Consider the following 22,849-nt stretch of genomic DNA (forward strand, 5'->3'; position numbering starts at 1 on the left):
GAATGGCGGGACTGTCGTATGTTGAAAGGCTGGAGCGATTGGGCTTGTATACACTGGAATTTAGAAGGATGAGGGGGGATCTTATTGAAACATATAAGATAATTAGGGGATTGGACACATTAGAGGCAGATAACATGTTCCCAATGTTGGGGGAGTCCAGAACAAGGGGCCACAGTTTGAGAATAAGGGGTAGGCCATTTAGAACGGAGATGAGGAAGAACTTTTTCAGTCAGAGGGTGGTGAAGGTGTGGAATTCTCTGCCTCAGAAGGCAGTGGAGGCCAGTTCGTTGGATGCTTTCAAGAGAGAGCTGGATAGAGCTCTTAAGGATAGCGGAGTGAGGGGGTATGGGGAGAAGGCAGGAACGGGGTACTGATTGATAGTGATCAGCCATGATCGCATTGAATGGCGGTGCTGGCTCGAAGGGCTGAATGGCCTACTCCTGCACCTATTGTCTATTGTCTATTGTCATGCTTCAGATGTATTCTTATCTTCCCTCAAATTCCCTTACGAATTTCTTTGCCTCCTGTGTTTTTTAATCCTTTTAAGCAAAATAGCTCCTTCCTATTTATTTTGAAACATTTTGAATGCAGGAAGTTTGGCACCAGCCTGTGGTGTGCTGCGCAGAGCTCCATTGTGCTCATGCTGATTATTTTAAAAATCTTGCTGACTTGGTAATCTTGGCAGAGGTTAGCATGCCTATAGCACTTTATTTTCCCTGTCCCGTTACCTGCTATTGAATTGAATGTAAGTGAAATATTTTGGAATTGAATGATCGTCGAACTTTCTAATTCTATGACTCCATCATGAGCTGCTTTCAGATATGTTTGAACCACTTGTGGTAATGTGAAAAGAGTAGAAGACCAACTTGAGATGAATGGGGAAGTTTTATCTTGACCATCCATCTGGAAAGTAATGAGATTCTGTACAAACAGTAATTAGTATATTTCCTCATTTTTACATTCCATTTAAATTGGTATGGGGCAGGATGTATAGCTGCTGTTCCATTTGATTATGTGGTTTTCTGATTGTTAATTTAAAGTCCAATTATTCTGAGTCTGGAATTCTATCTGCGGACATGCCAATATCCGCGCCTGAAGCTTAATGTTCTCAATCTTTTTTAATTCTACTTAGTCCTTAGCCCTCCCTCTAGCCAAACTTGCAGTGTATCCCAGGACATTTTTTTACAGCATTGTTGCTTTGTCACTGAATGGGCATATGTGTACCTTTAACATTCAGTATTTTTTGCTGGAGATACTTCAGTTCTAGCTATTTATTTTTCAGGAAAGACTAAGATATCAGCTAACAGTCTGTTTGAAAATAAAGACCTTATTAATTAATCTTTGTGCTTTGGGATTCTTTGGCAGTTGTGCCAGCAGTCCTTCCAGTGTCTGTGAGGAGCTTCCCAGCAAAAGATCTCGAGTTAGAAGGCCTGGGGAGGTGTCCCCTCGATCTCCAGTGCACCGTTCCACACCCTCCTCCCGATCATCCAGTTCTTCAAGAAAGAAAATGAAAATAGATGGTAAATGATGTTGATTTTTTTAAACTCTTATCACCTCTCATTCTCGCCCCCCTTCCTGGGTGAAGAGCTTCGCAATCGGGCAGGGATGACTTATATGAATGCTGCACATATGAGTTAATTTTCATTGGGTTGAGACGATTTGGAAGATGGTCATTATCATTGTGAATTATGTAGTTGTGTGTTTTTGTTGCTTGTGACTGCATGGTAACTAAATTTCGCTCTAATCTGTTTCTGAATGACAAATAAAGAAATTCAATCATATTGCTAATAGCCTTTAACCTTTAATTTTGGCAGGTGCGGATGTTGCTGGAAGTGTGCCACATTCTCCTGTGGATAACAGCACATGGGCATCTGCAACTATTTCAGATCAAGTCTCTACTGAAGGAAGGATACTGAGCCTCGGGCAAAGTGTTGTCGGTGATCCTGAGCAAGTGAAGAACTTGAATGACACAACAGAAGAAACCCCCATTATATCCCCTGTCAGGTGTGGACAACTCAGTTTTAGAGATTAGCTGAGTGCAGTAACATGCTGTTTATGGAGTGGAGTAATTAAGGTGGACGGGTATGAATAATAAATGGTTGTATGAATTAATGTAGCTTGGTGTATACAAGTAAATGTGACTGACTGGCTATTATCTCGCAGATACAAAAAGATAACTTTTTGTCTTCTGTCATTGAAATAAGCGTGATTACTTCTGCATTTGTTAAAAGTTGGTCACCCAAGTTGCGCAGAACCTGGTTTCACAAATAGCAATGTAATGATGCCCAAATAATCGCTGCCGATTATTTTAGTTTGAGGGCAAGATATTTACCAAGTCAACTGGGAGAGCTCTCATTTTAAAAAAAAGTCTTGTATCTCATCTGTATGACAGTGCCATGACAAGGCTACTTCTTCTTCTACTTCTTAAGCCTTTTGCTCCTTTAGGGAGCATAGGCCAATGTCCTCCACCTCACTCCGTTGTTGGCGGTTCTTTCGAGATCTCCCCAGTTGAGCCCATTCCCAGACATTTCTGCCTGGACATCTCTTCTCCAGCTGTTCCTGGGGTGACCTATTTTTCTTTTTCCTTGGGGGTTCCATTTCAGGGCTTGCCGGGTGATGTTTGTGGCATGACAATGCAATCTTCCCTTATTCCACTGAATGTTCTTCTAGAATAGAAACTGAACTTGCAGCCTTCTAATGTGGATGAGATGTTTCTTCAAGCATGTTTATTACTTTACAAACTTAGTGGCTTTTGTATCAGTCTGCATTGAGAATGTTGGTAGGCTAATATAAAGCAACATCCTGTCCTCACCTTAAATTATTATACCAGATTTTTCAGCAAAGATTTTCACTTAAGAGCAACAACCTCTCATTAACCAAAGGACAGTGAGTGGGACAAAGCCTGGTGTGTGATGGGTGGATACAAATGAGGGATGATTAACAGATAATTGGAAACACTGACAGAGACCAGAGGTGAAGAGGAGACAAAAGAGCATCATATAAGGAAAGCAGAGTGAAATATAAAGCTGGAAAAGGAATATGGGTGGAAGGGGATGGACGGAGAAGAAAGAGGGATAAATGGGGAACTCAGAATGGGGAGGGTGGGAGATGCGCTGAAGGAGATGGGGAAATGACAGAATGACGGGGCTAGTGAGAGAAAGGTGTGTACATGGAGGGGGGAAGGAGAAGTGATTCGGCGGGGGGGGGGGGGGAATTCCCTTGAAATAGGAGAATTCATTGTTCATGCCATTTGGTTGTTGGCTGTCAAGCTGCGGTGCTGTTCATGTGTGCCCCCGCGCCCCCCCCCCCCCCCCCCTCACTCCTCACCCACCACACAGCCTGAGCTGCTGAATTCCCTTTGACCAAGATAATTCAGAAGATTTCTGCCCTCTGGGTAAAGATATTTCTCCTCGGCCCTAAATGGAAAACCTATTATCCTTAGACCTTCCCCCTCATTTGTATATTCTCCAACTCAAGTCATCTATTCTGTTAATTCCTCTCAGAATTTTGTATATCGCAATGAGATTATCAGTTGTTCTTCTAAAACTGAGTACAGGCCAGCCTTATTTAATCTATCCTCTAATGACAACCTATTCATGCCTGAAATCAACCAATTGAATTTACTCTGCACTTACTCCAAAACAGGTATATTCTGCTTTTAAGCAGGGGCAGAAAATATGTGCGATATTCCAAATGCAGTTCCACCAAGGCACAATACAGTCTTGACAAAACTTTGCAACTTTTGCCCTCCAATTCAGCTTGAAATTAAAGTCCAGCACACCACTTAGCTTCTTAACTGCTTTCTTTACCTGCCTGTTTACATTCTGCATCTTAAATCAAGTAAATCAAGATCTCCATCCGCATCATTACATATACATAATATTGTACGTTCTCCCTGTGACCTGCGTGGGTTTTCTCCGAGATCTTCGGTTTCCTCCCACACTCCAAAGACGTACAGGTATGTAGGTTAATTGGCTGGGTAAATGTAAAAATTGTCCCTAGTGGGTATAGGATAGTGTTAATGTACGGGGATCGCTGGGCGGCACGGACTTGGAGGGCCGAAAAGGCCTGTTTCCGGCTGTATATATATGATATGATATGATATGATACATTGTGAATAATTGAGGGTTCAGTAATGAATACTTTGTACTTCATTAATGACAATTTGCCAAACTGAAAAATTACTCGACTATTCTGTTTTTGTCTTTTGTCCTTTCATCTCACATCTATTACTGTTTTTTATTAAATCCATTAATTCGGCAAACAAGATCTTCTCTTGTTGACTACATAAAGATGATGATTAAACCACATACTTAATGATAGAGATGCATTTTGCCAGCAAAAAATCAAGTTAGCTGGTCTGTGGTTCCCTACTTTCTCTTCTCACTCCTTTCTTAAAAATTGGTGATAGACTTATTACTTTCTGAACTATTGGAATTATGACAGAACCTAAGAAATTTTAAAAGTTCATCAAAACGTGAATCTGTTATCTCTGCAGCCACTCATCTTAAAAGATATGGATGAAGTTAATTGGGTCCAGATGATTTTGTCTAGTTTTACTACTCTTAATTTCTCCAGTACTTTACCTGAAGTTCTGTCAATGGACTCATTTCCCATTCATATTTTGCTTTTTTTAAAAGTAGTTTGATTTTTGAAAGTCACGAGGCTTAGATTATGAGTGCTATTTATGGATGTAGTTTGGTGAGGTCAACCTTCATAATCTTTATTACCTCTATCCTTTAATATGATTCTTCCAGATTTGGCATCCTGTAGATATGCCAATTGCCACCCTTTTGATAACTAATATGAAGTTGGTCATGGTGAAAGGTTGTCTTGAATTCCACATATGCACCTACCTATACAGTAGAATTGAAACCCACGGATCAGCAAGATTTTTTTTAACATTGGAAAGCATGTTTGGGTTAGGATACCTGAATGAAATCTAACATTCATAATTGAAAAGGGATGCCTAGTTCTGATATTTTGGTCCTTTTTCATTGGTATAGTTACCCTTATCCCACTGCAATGCTTTTGGGCTCTTGAGGAATATCCCAGTCGTAAAACCTTAAAAGAGTCAGTTTTGTTAACATGCCATCTGGTTTGTGTTACATGAATGTCTGTATGGTTGTTGTCCTCCATCCAGCAGTCCAAGTGTCATATTTGAAGCAGTGGTTACGTGAGTCAGTCAGCCATCTGTCTGCCAACTCTTTGGTAGGCTCACAGTCATGAAAGTCATGGTATATGGGCAATGATGGGTGCCATTTATGCGAAAGTGACGTACAGTATTATAGTGTTTACCTTTAGTAGTAGAGAAGTCACTGATTCATTGAAGCATGTTCTTTCTTTCCTCTGACTCCCGAATAAGTACTATTTAAAAGCAGAGCTTCAATGTAACTATGTGACTACATGAAATAGGCAGCTATAATACACCTCGTTTACAGTGCTTATGTCAGAATAAGTCATTTACAAAAACTGTGCTTTGCAGTGTCCAGTTAGAGACCTTGAAGCCCAAGAAAGCAGCAAGTTCCTTGTCCTTACGATCTGCAACCAGCACTGTAACCCAGAAACCTTTGCAGAATGACACAGCAACTGCAGCAGGAGATGGGACAAAACAAATTGTCACTGCAGACTACGCACCTTCGTCTTCCTACAGGACGCACTTTGCTGACAACAGTATGGCTGGAGCCAGACCAGTTTCATCCTCAGCTGCAGGTTGGTGTGATGAGCTTTTGAGAACTTTTACTGCATTAGTGCCCTATTTTCCATCTACACCAGTGGAAGGCAGGGAGGTGATGGTTATTCCCTGGGCTGACTTTGTGACATGTAAAGTGTTGATTCTGAATTTACTTTAGAAATGACTGCTTTCCTTCCCACTGATTTTTCCTTCACTTTGTTTGTCTTGTGTATTCTTTAAATTAGAGATGTTATTACCCGGTGAGAAACCAAAGTGGAGGTATGTGAATTGAGAGTGGACATGTGCACTTTAATGAGGGGTCAGATCTTGAGCTACTTGTCACTTTGATAATGTGAAGCATAGTTTGTGTCAGGTGTAGGTAATAATGTTATGAATAATCAGCCACATGAAAGCCTTAACTGTTGATTAATTTCATGATGGAGGTAGTGATACATTTAAATTTCAACCTTTTGTTTTGTTTGGGTGCAACACATGCTTGCAGGTTTTATTTAGATTTTGTTGTATCTCATCCATTTTGTTGTCGGTTGATAACCAGTTTCCATAATGAGTCCTCATTTAGCATAGGTTAAGGATGTTTATGAAGCCAGCATTCTTCCATGTTCTTGACTAATTCTGTTCTCATTGGTTTTCCTTTGTTTTTGCAGCCCCCATGTTCAGTTCCCCATTGGCTCTCCATCATCGCATGAGTGCTGAACTTGCTTACTTGGATGCAATAGAGGACTCTGTCCGTCAGCTCACAGAGGTGGAGAAGATCCGGGGAATTGCACTCGCTCAGCAGGAGAGTGTGTCTTTGGCTCAGATCCTGAAGGTAGTGGCGCCTTCTGTTTCTGCAGAGATGGTATTCCAAAATATTTTAAATGGCAATGCCTGTAAACTTTCTCAACTCAATAATTATTTCAATGCTCTCATCAGGCAAGATTTTCTGCAAGTTCTTAAGTTAAGTCAGAAAAAAATATTGATAACTAAATGCTTCTTGCATTCATGTTTTGCTACACCAGGAAAAAAGTTATGATCTTAAAACCCATTCCAACTTGAATGGTTGAGAACTTTAATTTCCCCAAGATTCTAAAGACCTGCAGTCTTTCAAAGTTTTCAGTCAATATGAATTAATTTTTTTAAATAGATTGAGATTTAAATGCAAATGATAAAATCATTGGAAAAGGGCCTCATTGGCATAATGTGAAGAGACCTGGTGTTGTTTAATTGTCTTCTCATGTTCAGGCTCAGCAACAGAGGCATGAGCATGACTTCGCCCTGCTGAAGCTAAAGACTGAACAGGAAACGGTGGCAAGTCAGAAACAACTAGAGGAGACCAGACAGAAAACAGCACAGGTACATGAGCATTTTGCATCTATATAGAAATGTAAATAATGCAGAACTGCACAGTTGAATTTTTATGAATCTCTAAAATCCAGCTCCTACATGTAAGGCAATTCAGCCGATCAGCCAAAACATAATGACCACCTGCCTAATATACTGTTGGTCCTCCGTGTGCCGCCGAGGCATGGACTCTACAAGACCTTCCGAGGCATGGACTCTACAAGACCCCTGAAGGAGTCCTGTGGTATCTGGCACCAAAACATTAGCAGCAGATCCTTCAAGTCCTCTAAGTTGCGAGGTGGAGCCGCCGTGGATCGGACTTGTCGATCCAGCACATCCCACAGCTACTCAATCGGATTGAGATTTGGAGGCCAGGGCAACACCGTGAATACTTCATCATGTTCCTCAAACTATTCCCGAACAATGAGTGCAGTGTGGCAGGGCGCATTATCGTACTGAAAGAGGCCACTACCATCAGGGAATACCAGGGGTGTACCTGGTCTACAACGATGTTTAAGTAGGTGACGCGTGTCAAATTGACGCCCACATGAATGGCCAGACCCAGGGTTTCCCAACAGAACATTGCCCAGAGCATCACACTTCCTCCACCGGCTTGTCATCTTCCCACAGTTGGTTCAGACCAGACGGGATAGCCTTTGTTGCCCTCGCGCATCGATGAGCCTTGGGCGCACAACACCCTATCGGTGGTTTGTGGTTTGTCCCTCCTCGGACCACTGTCGGTAAGTACTCACCACTGCTGACTGAGAGCATCCCACAAGCCTTGCCGTTTCAGAGATGCTCTGACCCAGTCGTCTGGCCATAACAATTTGGCCCTTGTCAAAGTCGCTAAGGTCTTTACTCCTGCCCATTTCTCCTGCATCCAACACATCAGCTTCAAGAACTGACTGTTCACTTGCTGCCTAATATATCCCATCCCTTGACAGGTGCCATTACAACAAGATAATAAATGTTATTCACTTTGCCTGTCAGTGGTCATGATGGTTTGGCTGATCAGTGTATATCTACATCCATTGTGAAAGGTGTTCAAAATTTCTGTGCCTCTTTGTATTAAAAGTCACCAAACTGAATAAACTGCCTTTGTAGCAGCAAAGCTGCACTGCTGCTTATTGCTGGAGGCTACATTTACCCATTCTCTCCACAGTAGATGGCCAACTCTTCTAGTGATCCAGGCTCTACCAAAAATTTTCAAATGGCCTGGCTCTAATTTTATGATTATATCTATCATGATGTTTAAACATGTGATCTCTAAAATCATAATCTGTCAGGTTGTTGTGCCCTGATTGTAAAATAGTTGTTAGAGAAATAAGGAACTACTGGGTTACAAAAAATGACAAAGTGCTGAAGTAACTCAGCGGGTCAACCAGCATCTCTGGAGAATATGGAACGTGATGTTTCAGGTCAGGATCCGTCAGACTGATTGTGGTCAATAGTTATGGTGCTTAATGAAAGCAAGGTCAGAGCAAAATGTATTGGATTTGAAGTAGATTCACATTATGTTTTAAAATGCCAAGATTTATTACATCTGTTTTCTGCTACACCACCCAGGATATCAATTGCCTATTACTGGAGAGATGGTGACATGTGGATGTGAAATCTTTTATTTTGTTTTTGTATGTCCAGGCACATGCAGAGAGCTTGCTGCAGTTTGCACAGACACGCCAAGAGATGCTGCAAGAGTCCACAAATAGAATGATGGTTCAACAAGTGGAAGCTGCTAAGCTGACTGCGGACACAGCACGCCAGATCAAAGAGGTACACAGAACTTTGTTTTATTCTTGTTTTATCCTCATTTTTCCTGTTGGAATTGAAAAGAGAATGCACTCCTGTGTTTTGAAGTGTCACCAGTTATAGAGTCAGAGATTCGGCTAGACACCATGAACAGGCCCTTCGGCCCCGTTTGATCATGCCGACAAGACAGTTCGATATTTTTGTTAGATATTAATTGAATCAAGGGGTCAGGTTTGTTCAAGAAAGTGTATCTGAGGTAGATCAGTCATGTTTTTGGTTGGTAGAATAGACATGTTTGAATGGACTCTATCTTAAAGCAAAGGGTCTTAAAATGCATCTGAATTGTTTAATGTCACAGTGCTGGGGCACTTAATTCAATACTGCTGTGAAGATAATTTCGGAAGGGAGGTGAAAAATGTTTTCAGCTGAACATTATGATTCAACATATGCTTTCAGAAGGGGTAATAGTAGTTATCAAAACCAAATAGGGTAAATGAAAAAGAAAATATATGGGAGTGCAGGAGAGTGGGAGTATTGGATTAACCTTTTAAAAGATCCTGCACAATTACCTTCTCTGCTGTATGATATGATAAAGCAACAATTGAGCACAAATTTGTATTCTAATCTTTATCGTACTGAGGAGGGTTGTTTTTATTTAGATGACTGAGATGGCATACGTGCAGATTGCAACAGGATCCCCAACTGCTGTGACTACCAACCTATCACATGGAGCCGTCGCCGCACCTGTGACAATGATGTTGGACCAACAAAGGCAACAACATACAGACTTTATAATGCAACTGCAGGCCAAGACCGAATCCGAAGGGTAAGACACCTAAACACTGACATCATTGATAAATCCCATGTTTATTAATCTAGGGAATTTATTATTGATGTCCTGGATTTTGGCATTGTGTTTACTCAAGTCAAAGATCTGACCTGCTCAATGTTTTCTCGAGAGATAATCCTCTCATTTCAGGAATACTCTAAAGGGAGTGAGGGGGGAGGAGGGTGGATAAGGGGGGTTAAGGGGGATGGGGAGGCGAGGGGGGAGGGAGGAGAGGGTGCTACACCAATGGAGGAGAGGTTTGGGCCCAACGGGTCCACTTGGTCTAGTAATTAATTAAATTTCCGTGGCAGTTTAATTAAAATGAAACTGTTTAGTTTTCCAGGTGGAAGGGGGTGGGGGGGTTGCAAGTTGAGTGGTGACTCTATGTTCCCACGTGCAAGAAACAGGAATGACAGCTAAAGTCAACTAAGGAACACTGTGGATTCTCTAGTCTGTGGCCAAATACCATAACATGAAGTTTTTAATCTTAAGGTGGAAAGGAACCCCAGGGCAGCCCATAAATTAAAATTCTAAATTTGGGCAAGGCCAACTATGGTATTAGACAGGAACTTGCTAAAGTTGATTGGTTGTTTCCGACGTCCGGAAAGTGGGATGCTTTTAAAAGTGTGGTGACGAGAGTTCAAGCCATGTATGTTCCTGTTGGAAGTCTCGGTAGAAAAAAGATTAGAAATATTTTCACAACATGAAAAAAAAAAAAAGAAAAAAGTTCAGTGAGGATGAATGAACTAACCTGTCTGATTTTTCCCCTTATTTCTTAGCAGAAGGAGTGATAGTCGCCCATCATCTGTTGGCCCTCTCGAGAAATCACATGATTCTAAAATTCATTATTCAGCTTCATTAGACAGCATGTCTGATTCATCCAGATACAAACAGCATGATAAAAGGTTTGTTTTTGGTTTGCAGTGTTTTTCTTATAAAATAGATGAATCCTAGCTTTTATCCACTGCCTCCCCGATGGAATTCTGTGCACCTGGAGACAGGAGCCTTGTCTATGCCAATTTTCTTTTTTCTGTTCAAGGCAACTATTGAATGCCCATGTGGTGGCAAATTTCACGCTGTCCACCTCCTCCAGCAGGCAATGTCACCATATGATGTTCAGATAAAAGCAACAGCTGATTTATTTTTAATTCCTACCATTCTTCTGACCATTTATACTATCCCAGTTTCCATCCTAACTGCACCCAGGTAACGGAACAAACTGAAATGAAATCTTGTACCTTTAATCCTTATGTCTCCCTGCCAAGTTCTATTTCCATCAGATGATCTAGTACAGCACAGAAACAGGTCTTTCAGCCCACAGTGTTTGTGCTGACCATGATACCAATCTAAACTAATCCAATCTGCGAGCACAAAGTGCCAGAGCTACTAGGCTCCAAACTCTCCCAGCTGCACCTCCCCAGACTCCTCTGTCAAGCTCCTCAAGTTTGCAGATGACACAACCCTGCTTGGACTGATCCAGGATGGGGAGGAATCTGCCAACAGACGGGAAGTGACACAGCTGGCGTCCTGGTGCCATCGCAACAACCTGGAGCTCAATGCTCTTAAGACAGTGGACTAATTGTAGACTTTCGGAGAGCTCCCCCTCCCCCACTCACCATCAACAACACCACAGTCACATCTGTGGAGTCATTTAAGTTCCTTGGAACCATCATCTCCAGGGACCTTAAATGGGGGGCCACCATCGACTCCACAGTCAAAAAGGCCCAACAGAGGATGTACTTCCTGCGGCAACTGAGGAAACACAATCTGCCTCAGACAATGATTGTCCAATTCTATACTGCTATCATTGAGTCCGTCCTCACCTTCTCCATCATGGTCTGGTTTGGCTCAGCCACCAAGCATGACATCCGGAGGCTGCAACGGATCGTTCGATCAGCTGAGAAGGTTGTTGGTCGCAACCTTTCCCCCATTGACGAACTGTACACTGCAAGAGCCAGGAAGCGAGCGGGCAAAATCATCTCTGACCCATCTCACCCGGGCCACAAAATCTTTGAAGCACTTCCCTCTGGAAGGCGACTCCGGACTGTCAAAGCAGCCACCGCCAGACATAAAAACAGCTTTTTTCCATGAGTAGTAGTTCTACTCAATAATCAAAGTCTGTAGTCTCTTTTTTGCTCTGGTTTATTTTCACCCACATGTTTAGACCGTAATGTTGTATCCTTAATGTTTTGATGTGTTTATGCTTTATTCTTAATTGTTAACTATGTTTGTGTTGTCATTTGTGAGCGGAGCACCAAGGCACATTCCTTGTAAATGCACATACTTGACCAATAAACTTATTCATTCATTTATTCCCTGCTAGTTTGTGTCCCGGTGTAAATGGCTCATAAACATTGTCATTATATCTGTTTCCACCACTTCCCAGGGCAGTGTGTTCCAGGAACCTGTCACTCTGTAAAAAGAAATCTTGTAAATCTCCTATAAACTTTCTCATCTTCATTTTTTTGCAAAATGTGTCTAAATAGTGCAGAACACTAGAATACAAATACACCAATCACTAAAATTAGAGCCATAAGTTATAAGGCTTGTAATAATTTTAGAAGGATACATTTGGAAAATGTGATGATTCCCTATAGACCGCCAAATAGGGAACGAGAATTGGAAGAGCAAATATGTAAGGAGATAGCAGATATTAGTAGTAAGCACAGAGTGGTGATTGTGGGTGATTTCAATTTTCCGTATATAGACTGGGAATCACATTCTGTTAAAGGGCTGGATGGTTTGGAGTTTGTAAAATGTGTGCAGGATAGTTTCTTGCAGCAATACGTAGAGGTGCCTACCAGAGAAGGGGCAGTGTTGGACCTCCTGTTAGGAAATGAGATGGGTCAGGTGACGGAGGTATGTGTTGAGGAGCACTTTGGGTCTAGTGATCATAATGCCATTAGTTTCAATATCATTATGGAGAAGGTCAAATCTGGACCAAGGGTTGAGATTTTGGATTGGAGAAAGGCTAATTTTGAGGAGATGAGAAAGGATTTAAAAGGAGTGAAATGGAAATTGTTGTTTTATGAAAAGGATATAATAGAGAAATGGAGGATATTTAAAGGTGAAATTTTGAGAGTACAGAGTCTTTATGTCCCGGTTCGGTGGAAAGGAAAGAATAATAATTTGAAAGAGCCGTGGTTTTCCAGGGAAATTGGACACTTGGTTCGGAAAAAGAGGGAGATATACAATAAATATAAGCGGCAGGGAGTAAATGAGGTTCTTGAGGAATATAAAGAATGTAAAAGGAATCTTAAAAAGGAAATTAGAAAAGCGAAAAAAAGATATGAGGCTGCTTTGGCAAGTAATGTAAAAGTAAACCCCAAGGGGTTCTACAGATATGTCAATAGCAAAAGGATAGTGAGGGATAAAATTGGTCCATTAGAGAGTCAGAGTGGACAGCTATGTGCTGAGCCGGAAGAAATGGGGGAGATATTAAACAATTTCTTTTCTTCGGTATTTACCGAGGAGAAGGATATTGAATTATGTGAGGTAAGCGAAACAAGTAGAGTAGTGATGGAAATTAGGAGGATTAAAGAAGAGGAGGTACGGACACTTTTGAAGAATATAAAAGTGGATAAGTCTCCAGGTCCTGATAGGATATTCCCTAGGACATTGAGGGAAGTTAGTGCAGAAATAGCAGGGGCTATGACGGAAATATTTCAAACGTCATTAGAAACAGGGATGGTGCCGGAAGATTGGCGCATTGCGCATGTTGTGCCTTTGTTTAAAAAAGGTTCTAAAAGTAAACCTAGCAATTATAGACCTATTAGTTTGACGTCTGTGGTGGGAAAATTAATGGAAAAGATACTTAGGGACAATATATATAATTATTTGGATAATCAAGGCCTGATTAGAAACAGTCAACATGGATTTGTGCCTGGAAGGTCATGTTTGACTAATCTTCTTGAATTTTTTGAAGAGGTTACCAGGGAAATTGATAAGGGCAAGGCTGTGGATGTTGTCTATATGGACTTCAGTAAGGCATTTGACAAGGTTCCACATGGAAGGTTGATTAAGAAGGTTAAATCGTTGGGTATTAATAGTGAGGTTGCAAGATGGATTCAACAATGGCTGAATGGGAGATACCAGAGGGTAACGGTTGACAATTGTATGTCAGGTTGGAGGCCAGTGTCTAGTGGAGTGCCCCAAGGATCTGTGTTGGGTCCACTGTTGTTTGTCATTTACATTAATGATCTGGATGATGGTGTGGCAAATTGGATTAGTAAATATGCAAATGATACTAAGATAGGTGGAGTAGTTGATAGTGAGGTAGATTTTCAAAGTCTACAGAGAGACTTGGGCCTTTTGGAAGGGTGGGCTGAAAGATGGCAGATGGAGTTTAATGCTGATAAGTGTGAGGTGCTGCATTTTGGTAGGACAAATCAAAATAGGACGTACAGGGTAAATGGTAGGGAATTGAGGAATGCAGTGGAACAGAGGGATCTGGGAATAACTGTGCATTGTTCCCTGAAGGTGGAATCTCATGTGGATAGGGTGGTGAAGAAGGCGTTTGGTATGCTTGCCTTTATAAATCAGAGCATCGAGTATAGAAGTTGGGATGTAATGTTAAAATTGTACAGGGCATTGGTGAGGCCGAATCTGGAGTATGGTGTGCAGTTCTGGTCGCCAAATTATAGGAAGGATGTCGACAAAATGGAGAGGGTACAGAGGAGATTTACTAGAATGTTGCCTGGGTTTCAGCACTTAGGCTACAGAGAGAGGTTGAACAGGTTGGGTCTTTATTCTTTGGAGCGTAGAAGGTTGAGGGGGGACTTGATAGAGGTTTTTAAAATTTTGAGAGGGACGGACAGAGTTGACGTGGGTAGGCTTTTCCCTTTGAGAGTGGGGAAGATTCCAACAAGGGGACATAGCTTCAGAATTGAGGGACAAAGGTTTAGGGGTAACATGAGGGGGAACTTCTTTACTCAGAGGGTTGTGGCTGTATGGAATGGGCTTCCGGTGGAAGTGGTGGAGGCTGGCTCGATTTTATTTAAGAGTAAATTGGATAGGTATATGGATAGGAGGGGATTGGAGGGTTATGGTCTGAGTGCAGGTAGATGAGACTAGGTCAGGGAGAATGGTCGGCCTGGACTGGTAGGGCCGGACAGGTCTGTTTCCATGCTGTAGTTGTTATATGTTATATGTTACTTTGCATGAAACCATTTATTTGACCACCAAGATTACACTCATCATCATCGTCATATATATACAGCGCGGAAACAGGCCTTTTCGGCCCACCAAGTCCGCGCCGCCCAGCGATCCCCGCACTCTAACACTATTAACACTATCCTACACACTAGGGACAATTTTTACATTTTACCCAGCCAATTTACCTACATACCTGTACGTCTTTGGACGTGCTAGTCTGTTATAGAAAATATAGGGACATGAAAAGGTGTAGCTTGTGGTTTATTGGAATAATGCTAGAATGAGAGTTGATAGCCAAAAGGGCGGATTCAACCTGGATTTCAAACCCTGGGCATAAGACAAAAGAAGAATAGGCCACGGTCTTGAAAATTTGATAGGGAAAACTGTTTCCACAAACACATGAGGGCAGAATATTGGCCAGGAATATGATTCAAAACAGAACAGTACAGCACAGGAACAGGTCCATCAGCCCATAATGTCTGTGCTGAACATGATGCCAAGTTAAATTTATCTCTTCTGCATGCACATGATCTATATCCCTCCATTCCCTGCATACCACAGTGCCTTTCTAAAAGCCTTTTTAATTCTACTATTGTACCTGATTTCCGCTACCATTACCATTCACTGTGTTTAAAAAAAACCCAAAAGACTTGTCTCTCAAATCCCCTTTAAACTTTATCCCCTTGGACTTAAAAGCCAGCCCGTAATAGGTTCTGAAAGTCTGTCTATGCCTCTCATGAATTCCAGAGCTTAAGTCAGAATGAGTGTGGTGAACCTTCGAAGGTCCAGAGAAAACTATCCAAATTTGGTCATAAATAAATAGTCTCCTATAAATCGCTTATAAATCCAATAGAGAATTCAAGAGAAGCTTATTTACTTTAAGTGTGTGGTTAAAGGAACTTGCAACCAAGAGAATTAACTGAACAAGATAATTTAAATGGGTTTTATCGGGAGGGAGGAAGAAGTGCGTGAAATTATTTGGAGGCACAAGGCTGCAGATGGTGGAATCTTGAGCAATAAAAACAGTGTTGGGGCAACTCTGGGTCAGGCTGCATCGGTGAGGGAAATTTACTTATTTGAGTTCCTCCAGCACTTTGTTTTTTGCATATTAACTTATTTGTTAAAAGTTGGGTGCAGCTGAGTAGTAAGTGTTGAGGCATAGACATGGAAGGACTTGTTGAGCTAAATTTTGTTTCTTTACTCTAAATATTTATGTTATCCATGTTGACCAGTAGCGGTGGCAGCAGTCGGCAAGATAGTCCTTCGTTTCCCTCTGAAAAGGGAGCAGAGAGCAGGACTTCCCATGGTGAGAAAGGAGGTAGCTCAATTGAAGAGGAGGTGCACACAGCAGCTGATGACTCGATACAAAGTGGCAGTGTGCCGTCATTCCCCGACGATAAAGGTGAGTTTGCAATCACAATAAAATATTGCAGTGACAAAATACTACTTTAGTTAAATGGTCAGAATAAAGTCTGTTATTGCTATGTTTATGCTTTTCAAGTTCCAAAATGAGTTCAACAACTATGTGTTAAATAATAATCACCTACACGGGTGCTGTTATTTTAGATTCTGTGAACAAGCTGTCAACAAATATGCTTTTAAATCAGTTTTAGATTTCTTTACATCTTTGATTTGTGCTGAGTTAAGAAAGCATGGTTAAAAGGTGGATACACATTATCGTCAGTCTTTCAGATTCTATTCTAAATGAGCACCAAAGGCCATAAGAGATTGGAATGTCTAGGTGTCTGTGTTGCTATCCTTTCTGCCTAACCAGTTCATGCTGATCGAGATGCTCCACCTCGCTAGTCCCATTTGCTTTCGTTTGGTTCACATTCATCCAAATCTTTTCTATCTGTGTACTTGTTCAAATAACGTACGTTATTTTACCTGCTTCAATTACTACTTCTGGCAGCTTGTTTCATATACCCACCACCCTCTGTGTGGAAACAGTTGTTTCTTGGGTTTCTATTACATCCCTCCCCTCTCACCATAAACATATGCCCTCTAGTTCTCAATTCCACTTCCCTAGGAAAAGGACTGCATTTACCCTATCTATGCCCCTCTTGATTATATGTCTATATTATATTACTAAAACTGTCATCTTGTCTGTTTGTCGCTTTGTTTGATTGTAGGTACCCGAAATAAAGCCAAAACGGTACACGATAGCGCAACAATTTTAGGTCCACCTTACTCACCATTGGCCTGCGCTCAAATGGTTGTTATATATTTAAAGTTATTCACTTTTTAAACTTTAAAAATCACTTTTTAAACTTTAATAAATCCCCTTTCCACTTGCCCTGTCAGCTGCGTCTGCGCAGTAATACCTCCATGCTCAACGTCACAATGGGAACCCAACGGGTCTGTGCCTGCGCAGTTGGGGACTGTTGATCTAATACAGATGCTCCCCAACTTATGATGCTTCGACTTAAAATATTTTGACTTTGCGATGGTGCAAACGGCAGCGACCCAGGGTGGAGGGGGGGTTGAGGGAAATGGAGTGAGTGGGGTGGGGGGGGGGGGTGAGGAGGGGGGGATAGAATGGGAGGGGGAGTGGGGGAGTGGGGGAGGGGAGGGTGCTGGACCAATGCAGAAGAGGTTTGGGCCCAACGGGTTCACCCTTTTCTAGTACCTCTATAAAATCAGCCCTCTGTATCCAGCACTACAAGGAATAAAAGTTCTAGCCTGCCCAACCTTTCCCAATTGCACACACCCTCAAGTCCAAGAAACATCCTCATAAATCAATGCTTTTAAAATCCTGGTATTTCCCATTTCGTAGTACTATGGTGTGATCTTTAACGGACTGATGTTTTTCAAAAAGGTGCACAATAGCTATATCGGAGCACAACCATAAGTAGGTGTCTTGTTTATATTACCATGTTTAAAAATAAAAGCATGGTGATAAAAATTGTAATTAGCGATGGTGTTATCAGTTATGCAGTTGCATTTTGACTTGATCATTTCTATTTAGTATTTTGATTTGATTGACTATTTTTATTTCTGAAATGGCAGGCACATTTACACAATGAACAAAAGTTGCATGTAATATAATACGTCTGAGCTGATCTTAATCTGATTCTTAAGTTTCCTGATCCTTGCTTTGCAAAATAATGTGAGAGGAGATTTTTAACCATCTTTGGGGACGACTTGATTTTTAATAATTTTTTTATACAATTTTTAGAGGTTTTAAATCAGAAGTACAACTCGACTTTCAACAACCAATTCTTTAACTTTGGAAGCTTATGAATTCGTAATTCAAAACTGCATTCTATCCATTCTGTTCTTTTTTTACCCAATTGTGAGCCATGTTCTCAATCTCCAGATTCTGCCTCCATTGCTACTGAGTACTCTTTGAAGTTTGATGAATCAATGACTGAAGATGAAATTGAAGAGAAATCTTTCCGCTCACTGCTGCCATCCGAAAGCCACCGTCGCTTTAACATGGAGCGCAAACGCAGTCGGCAGGATGATTCAGATGAGGAAACCGCCAGAGACCAGTCGGCATTGACAGCTGTCAAAGTAGGTTTATGTAAAGGAGGATGGATGCACTGCATTCCCTTGAATGTAGAATATCTAAATGGGGTGTCTAAGATAGCTCTAATTTCAGTTCCTCCACAAGAGAAAAAAATTACTAAGATGTTAAGAAATAACATGAGAAAACACCACACTAAAGGAAATGAATATTTCAAATTCTAAAATGCTGATGCAAAGTGATGGGAGATGGAGTGATCAGGGTCTGTTGATAATTGGAAATCTTGGGTTTTTGTTAAGTAATGGAATTAATGGACATGGAAGCAAAGATGGAGATAAAATAGAAATTGCTTGAAAGGCCACTTCCCATTCCTACATACTTGATGATTCCATCTAAAGGATGTGGTGTGGATAGTTTGAAAAACCTAGTTATTGAAATATGGCAGGGTATACACTTGTGGCTTCCAGATATTCAAACTTTTTTTTTCACTCGTGTGGAGCTTGGGAGGAAAGAACTGCGAGGAAAGACCGCATTTGGAGTATTGTGTGCAGTTCTGCTCGCCTCATTACAAGAAGGATGTGGAGAGTTTGGAAAGGGTGCAGATAAAACATTTCAAATTGGTGCCCTTTCATCAAAACAAGGGAGGAAGCATTTTATTTTGTATCATATCTGTCATTGCAATTTCTCTTCTTTCTGACCACTGAGGAATAAACAACTTTCTCACCAAACTGTTAATGTAATTGGGTTTTTTAAAGAGCCTGACAAGTTAGTAGAGTTTCTGATTCAAATGTATGATGCATCTTTTCATCCTTTGCATTTCATAGAAGGATTTATTGACACTTGCTTGCTAAACCTGAAAAGCAGTAAGACATTCCCGGAAAGTTTTCAAGTCTAGCATGTCAAATAGTAATTGTAGCTGTGTTGATTGTTTGGTTGCCTGCATTCATATTTCAAGTTAGTGCTATCTTGCAGCAGCCAAAATAGCTCTATTTGGCTTGAACAATATTTTTCTCTCTTATCCCTTTTCAGCATGATTTAAGTATGCCCTTCTCTGGGGGCCAGGACAGTTTCTCCAAATTCACGATGGAGATGGTGAGACAATACATGAAAGAGGAAGAGATGCGTGCCCAGCACCAAGTGTCACTCCTCAAGTTGCGAGAACGAGCCTTGAAGGAAAAGACAAAAGCTGAACTTGCTTGGCTGGAACATCAGAAGAAGTGAGTAGCTGACTAAGATTGACTTCAACCATTTCATGAATTTCTACCCTTTCACCCTATGCATGAATGGAAGTTACAGTGAACGTTCCTTAACATTTCGTGGAGGATCCAAGCTGTCCTCAATTTCTGTACCCTTTTATTCTATATGTTGAAGGATGTAAGCACACAAATCCTCCCTAGGTTGCAAACACTTCGACGTACGGATAGATAGAATCGTGAATGCAGAATCTTCTGTTTAGGCCAATTATGTGTCTTTTTTAGATTTACACAATTTAATGTGCCATTTCAAATCACAGTACCACTTGCTGTGTACTGGCAAGAGGGTAGTGATAGGTTTTTTTGGTATTGTTTTTAGATCATTTCATCCTTATTGACGGTGAGACTAGGCAAAGTGTATGTGTAGAAGCTGAGAGTGAGAAGTGACAGACTGTGGAATAGTAAACTTTTCATTTTATCTGATCTCTAAACTTCTCTTGGTCTCAGTGTAGATCAACTCACATGCAGTTAACTTTTCAATTTATTTAGTAATTCAGATTATTTGTTCTTTTAAAATGCATGCTCAAATAAACCTCTTAAACTTTGTTTTTCCATTACATTTTCAGTCATCTAATTATGTGCAATCTCTCAAAGTATTAAGAATGGAAATCTTACAAAAGATAATATTGCTCAAGATTTGGTTTCCTCAGCCTTGATCATTTGTTTTTTATTGCAAATTCAGCAATAGAAAACTGCATCAATTACTTCTGCGCACCAGATTGGTACTTATTTAGAAAAGATGTGTTATGCATAGTCTGATTTGTGCATTGGTGGAGAATTTAACATTACAGTGGGACTTTATCATGCTATATTTCAACAGGCGTCTGAGAGACAAAGGGGAAGATGATAAAATGCCGCCAATCCGTAAGCGACAGCGTGGACTACTACTCAGGCTGCAGCAGGAGCAGGTAATATGCACTGGAAACCAAATACTCTCCTCCTCGTATTTGGGCACCCATCACCAATTATTTCCAAGTTTCTTTGATGGCTGCTGGCCTCTGTATGTTGAAGTTGGAAAATATCTAATTTTTCCTTGAATATTTACTACTGTTTATTGCATGGGCTGATCTCCAGTTGTGGTTGTAACAGAATAGAATAAGTAACTTTTTTAGATTTTCCCAGTAAACTGCAAAGTCAGCAATACCAGATTGAAGGTGACTGACATCAGGAAGAGCTTGGTGCTTAGCCCACAGCAAGTCAACTCAGGTTCCTCACTTTTAAACTTGAGTGAAAACAAATCTGGTGTCTTGACTTTGCCGTGTAAGAATAAATTTCTACTCCGACTTGAGATTACCCACAAGTACTAGCTTGATAATGTGTGTTTCCATAATGCTAATTGGATATAAAGCAATTGACAAATTAGTATTTCTGTTATGCAGGCCGAATTGGCTATAACGTGATTTTGGTTGTTAACAAGACAACCACTTAAGTTACTTTGGAAATTGACAAGGAGGAGAGAAAAGGCTGCCTTGAGTGGGGTAGGGAGTAGGTCCAGGGAAAAAAACTTTCCATGCAAATTCCCTACAGTAATTCACTCAAGAACACAGCTGCAGAAACAAAAATACATTATAGACATTTTTCAATTGCAGCAAAAAAAAGACATGGCTATTAAAGCACTGATAGTTTTGAAAATCCTGCAGGAAAAATAACTGTTATAGGGTCTCAAATTCTGTAGCCCCAAATCTCCCTTCACTATTAACACAATTGAATGACAACACTTTTTTACAACATGCTTCTACGGAATTCAGCTTTGTTTCAACGGAACTACCTATATTTGCTTTGTCTTCAGGCACTGTGTCTTGCATCTTGTAATGTGGCACAACACTTTGCTCCATGAGTTTGATCAGCATTCACACTAAACAGTTTCCTGCGACATTTCAAGAGTAAAACAGTACATTGATAATTTTGTCTCATTGTACTTGTAACTAATATTTGTACATGCATCAACCTCGTTCTATAAAGTCGTAGAATGACACAGTTTGAAAACAGGCCCTTCAGTCCAACATGCCCACACCGGCCAACAATGTGCCAGTTGCACTCGTCCCACTTCCCTGCGCTTGGTCCATATCCCTTCAAACCTGTCCTATCCATGTGCCTGTCTAACTGTCTCTTAAACAATGGGATAGTCCCAGCCTCAACTACGTCCCTGGCAGCTTGTTCCATATACCCACCACCCTTTGTGTGAAAACGTTACACCTCGGATTCCTATTAAATCTTTTCCCCTTCACCTTGAACCTATGTCCTCTGGTCCTTGATTCTCCTACTCTGGGCAAGAGACTGTGCATCTACCCGATCTATTCCTCTCATTATTTTGTACACCTCTATAAGATCTCCCGTCATCCTCCTGCGCTCCATGGAATAGAGACCTAGCCTACTCAACCTCTCCCTACAGCTCAGACCCTCTAGTCCTGGCAACATCCTTGTAAAAAATTTCTGAACCCTTTCAAGCTTGATAATATCTTTCCTATAACATGGTGCCCGGAACTGAACACAATAATCTTAATGCAGTCTCACCAAAGTCTTATACAACTGCAACATGACCTGCCGACTTCTATACTCAATACTCTGACTGATGAAAGCCAAAATGCCAAAAACCTTTTTGACCACCTTATCTACCTGCGACTCGACCTTCAAGGAACTATGCACCTGTACTCCTAGATCCCTCTGCTCTACAACACCTCCCAAAGGCTTACCATTTACTGTGTAGGCCCTGCCCTTGTTCGACGTCCCAAAATACAACACCTCACACTTCTCTGTATTAAATTCCATCAACCATTCCTCCGCCCACCTGGCCTGTCGATCCAGATCCTGCTGCAATCTTTCACAACCATCTTCACAACCATCTTCACTATCTGCAAAACCACTCACCTTTATACCATCAGCAAACTTGCTAATCTTGCCCTGTATGTTCTCATCCAAATCATTCATGTAGATGACAAACAGTAATGGGCCCAGCACCGAGCCCTGAGGCACACCACTAGTCACAGGCCTCCAGTCCGAGAAGCAACCTTCCACCATCGCCCTCTGCTTCCTTCCATGAAGCCAATTTGCTATCCATTCAGCTATCTCTCCTTGGATCCCATGCCATCTAACCTTCCAGAGCAGCCTACCATGCGGAACCTTGTCGAACGTCTCAGTGAAATATTTTGCAATTCCTCTCTTGTCATTAACCAAACCGTTATATTTGGTGTTATACATGTTTCATTTTTCCCCATATTGGCCCCATGCCCTGTGGTCTTCTCAATCCAGAAAGTGGTGCTACTTTATACTTGGTATAGGTTGTGGCTTTCACTGATAGCCCTATACCGGCTGTAAATGCTATGTTATTTGCCCATCATAGTATGGGCCAGGTTTCAGACTCACTCTATATTATATCACAA

At 41.2% G+C, this 22,849-nt stretch overlaps 1 protein-coding gene across 2 annotated transcripts in view; it reads left to right on the forward strand.

The window, feature by feature from the left end:
- Positions 1 to 22,849, forward strand: part of cep350 (centrosomal protein 350) — a 130,040-nt gene that overhangs the window by 56,069 nt on the left and 51,122 nt on the right. For both annotated transcript variants that reach the window (XM_078407457.1, XM_078407458.1), the window contains exons 14-25: positions 1,366 to 1,520; positions 1,815 to 2,004; positions 5,486 to 5,712; positions 6,340 to 6,503; positions 6,917 to 7,027; positions 8,657 to 8,788; positions 9,424 to 9,590; positions 10,373 to 10,498; positions 15,980 to 16,149; positions 18,067 to 18,263; positions 19,246 to 19,433; positions 20,290 to 20,377. In XM_078407457.1, coding sequence (XP_078263583.1) covers positions 1,366 to 1,520; positions 1,815 to 2,004; positions 5,486 to 5,712; positions 6,340 to 6,503; positions 6,917 to 7,027; positions 8,657 to 8,788; positions 9,424 to 9,590; positions 10,373 to 10,498; positions 15,980 to 16,149; positions 18,067 to 18,263; positions 19,246 to 19,433; positions 20,290 to 20,377 — 1,915 coding nt within the window. The remainder of the gene's footprint in view (positions 1 to 1,365; positions 1,521 to 1,814; positions 2,005 to 5,485; positions 5,713 to 6,339; positions 6,504 to 6,916; positions 7,028 to 8,656; positions 8,789 to 9,423; positions 9,591 to 10,372; positions 10,499 to 15,979; positions 16,150 to 18,066; positions 18,264 to 19,245; positions 19,434 to 20,289; positions 20,378 to 22,849) is intronic.

Source organism: Rhinoraja longicauda, chromosome 11 (assembly GCF_053455715.1).
Source record: "Rhinoraja longicauda isolate Sanriku21f chromosome 11, sRhiLon1.1, whole genome shotgun sequence".
Lineage (NCBI taxonomy): Eukaryota > Metazoa > Chordata > Chondrichthyes > Rajiformes > Arhynchobatidae > Rhinoraja > Rhinoraja longicauda.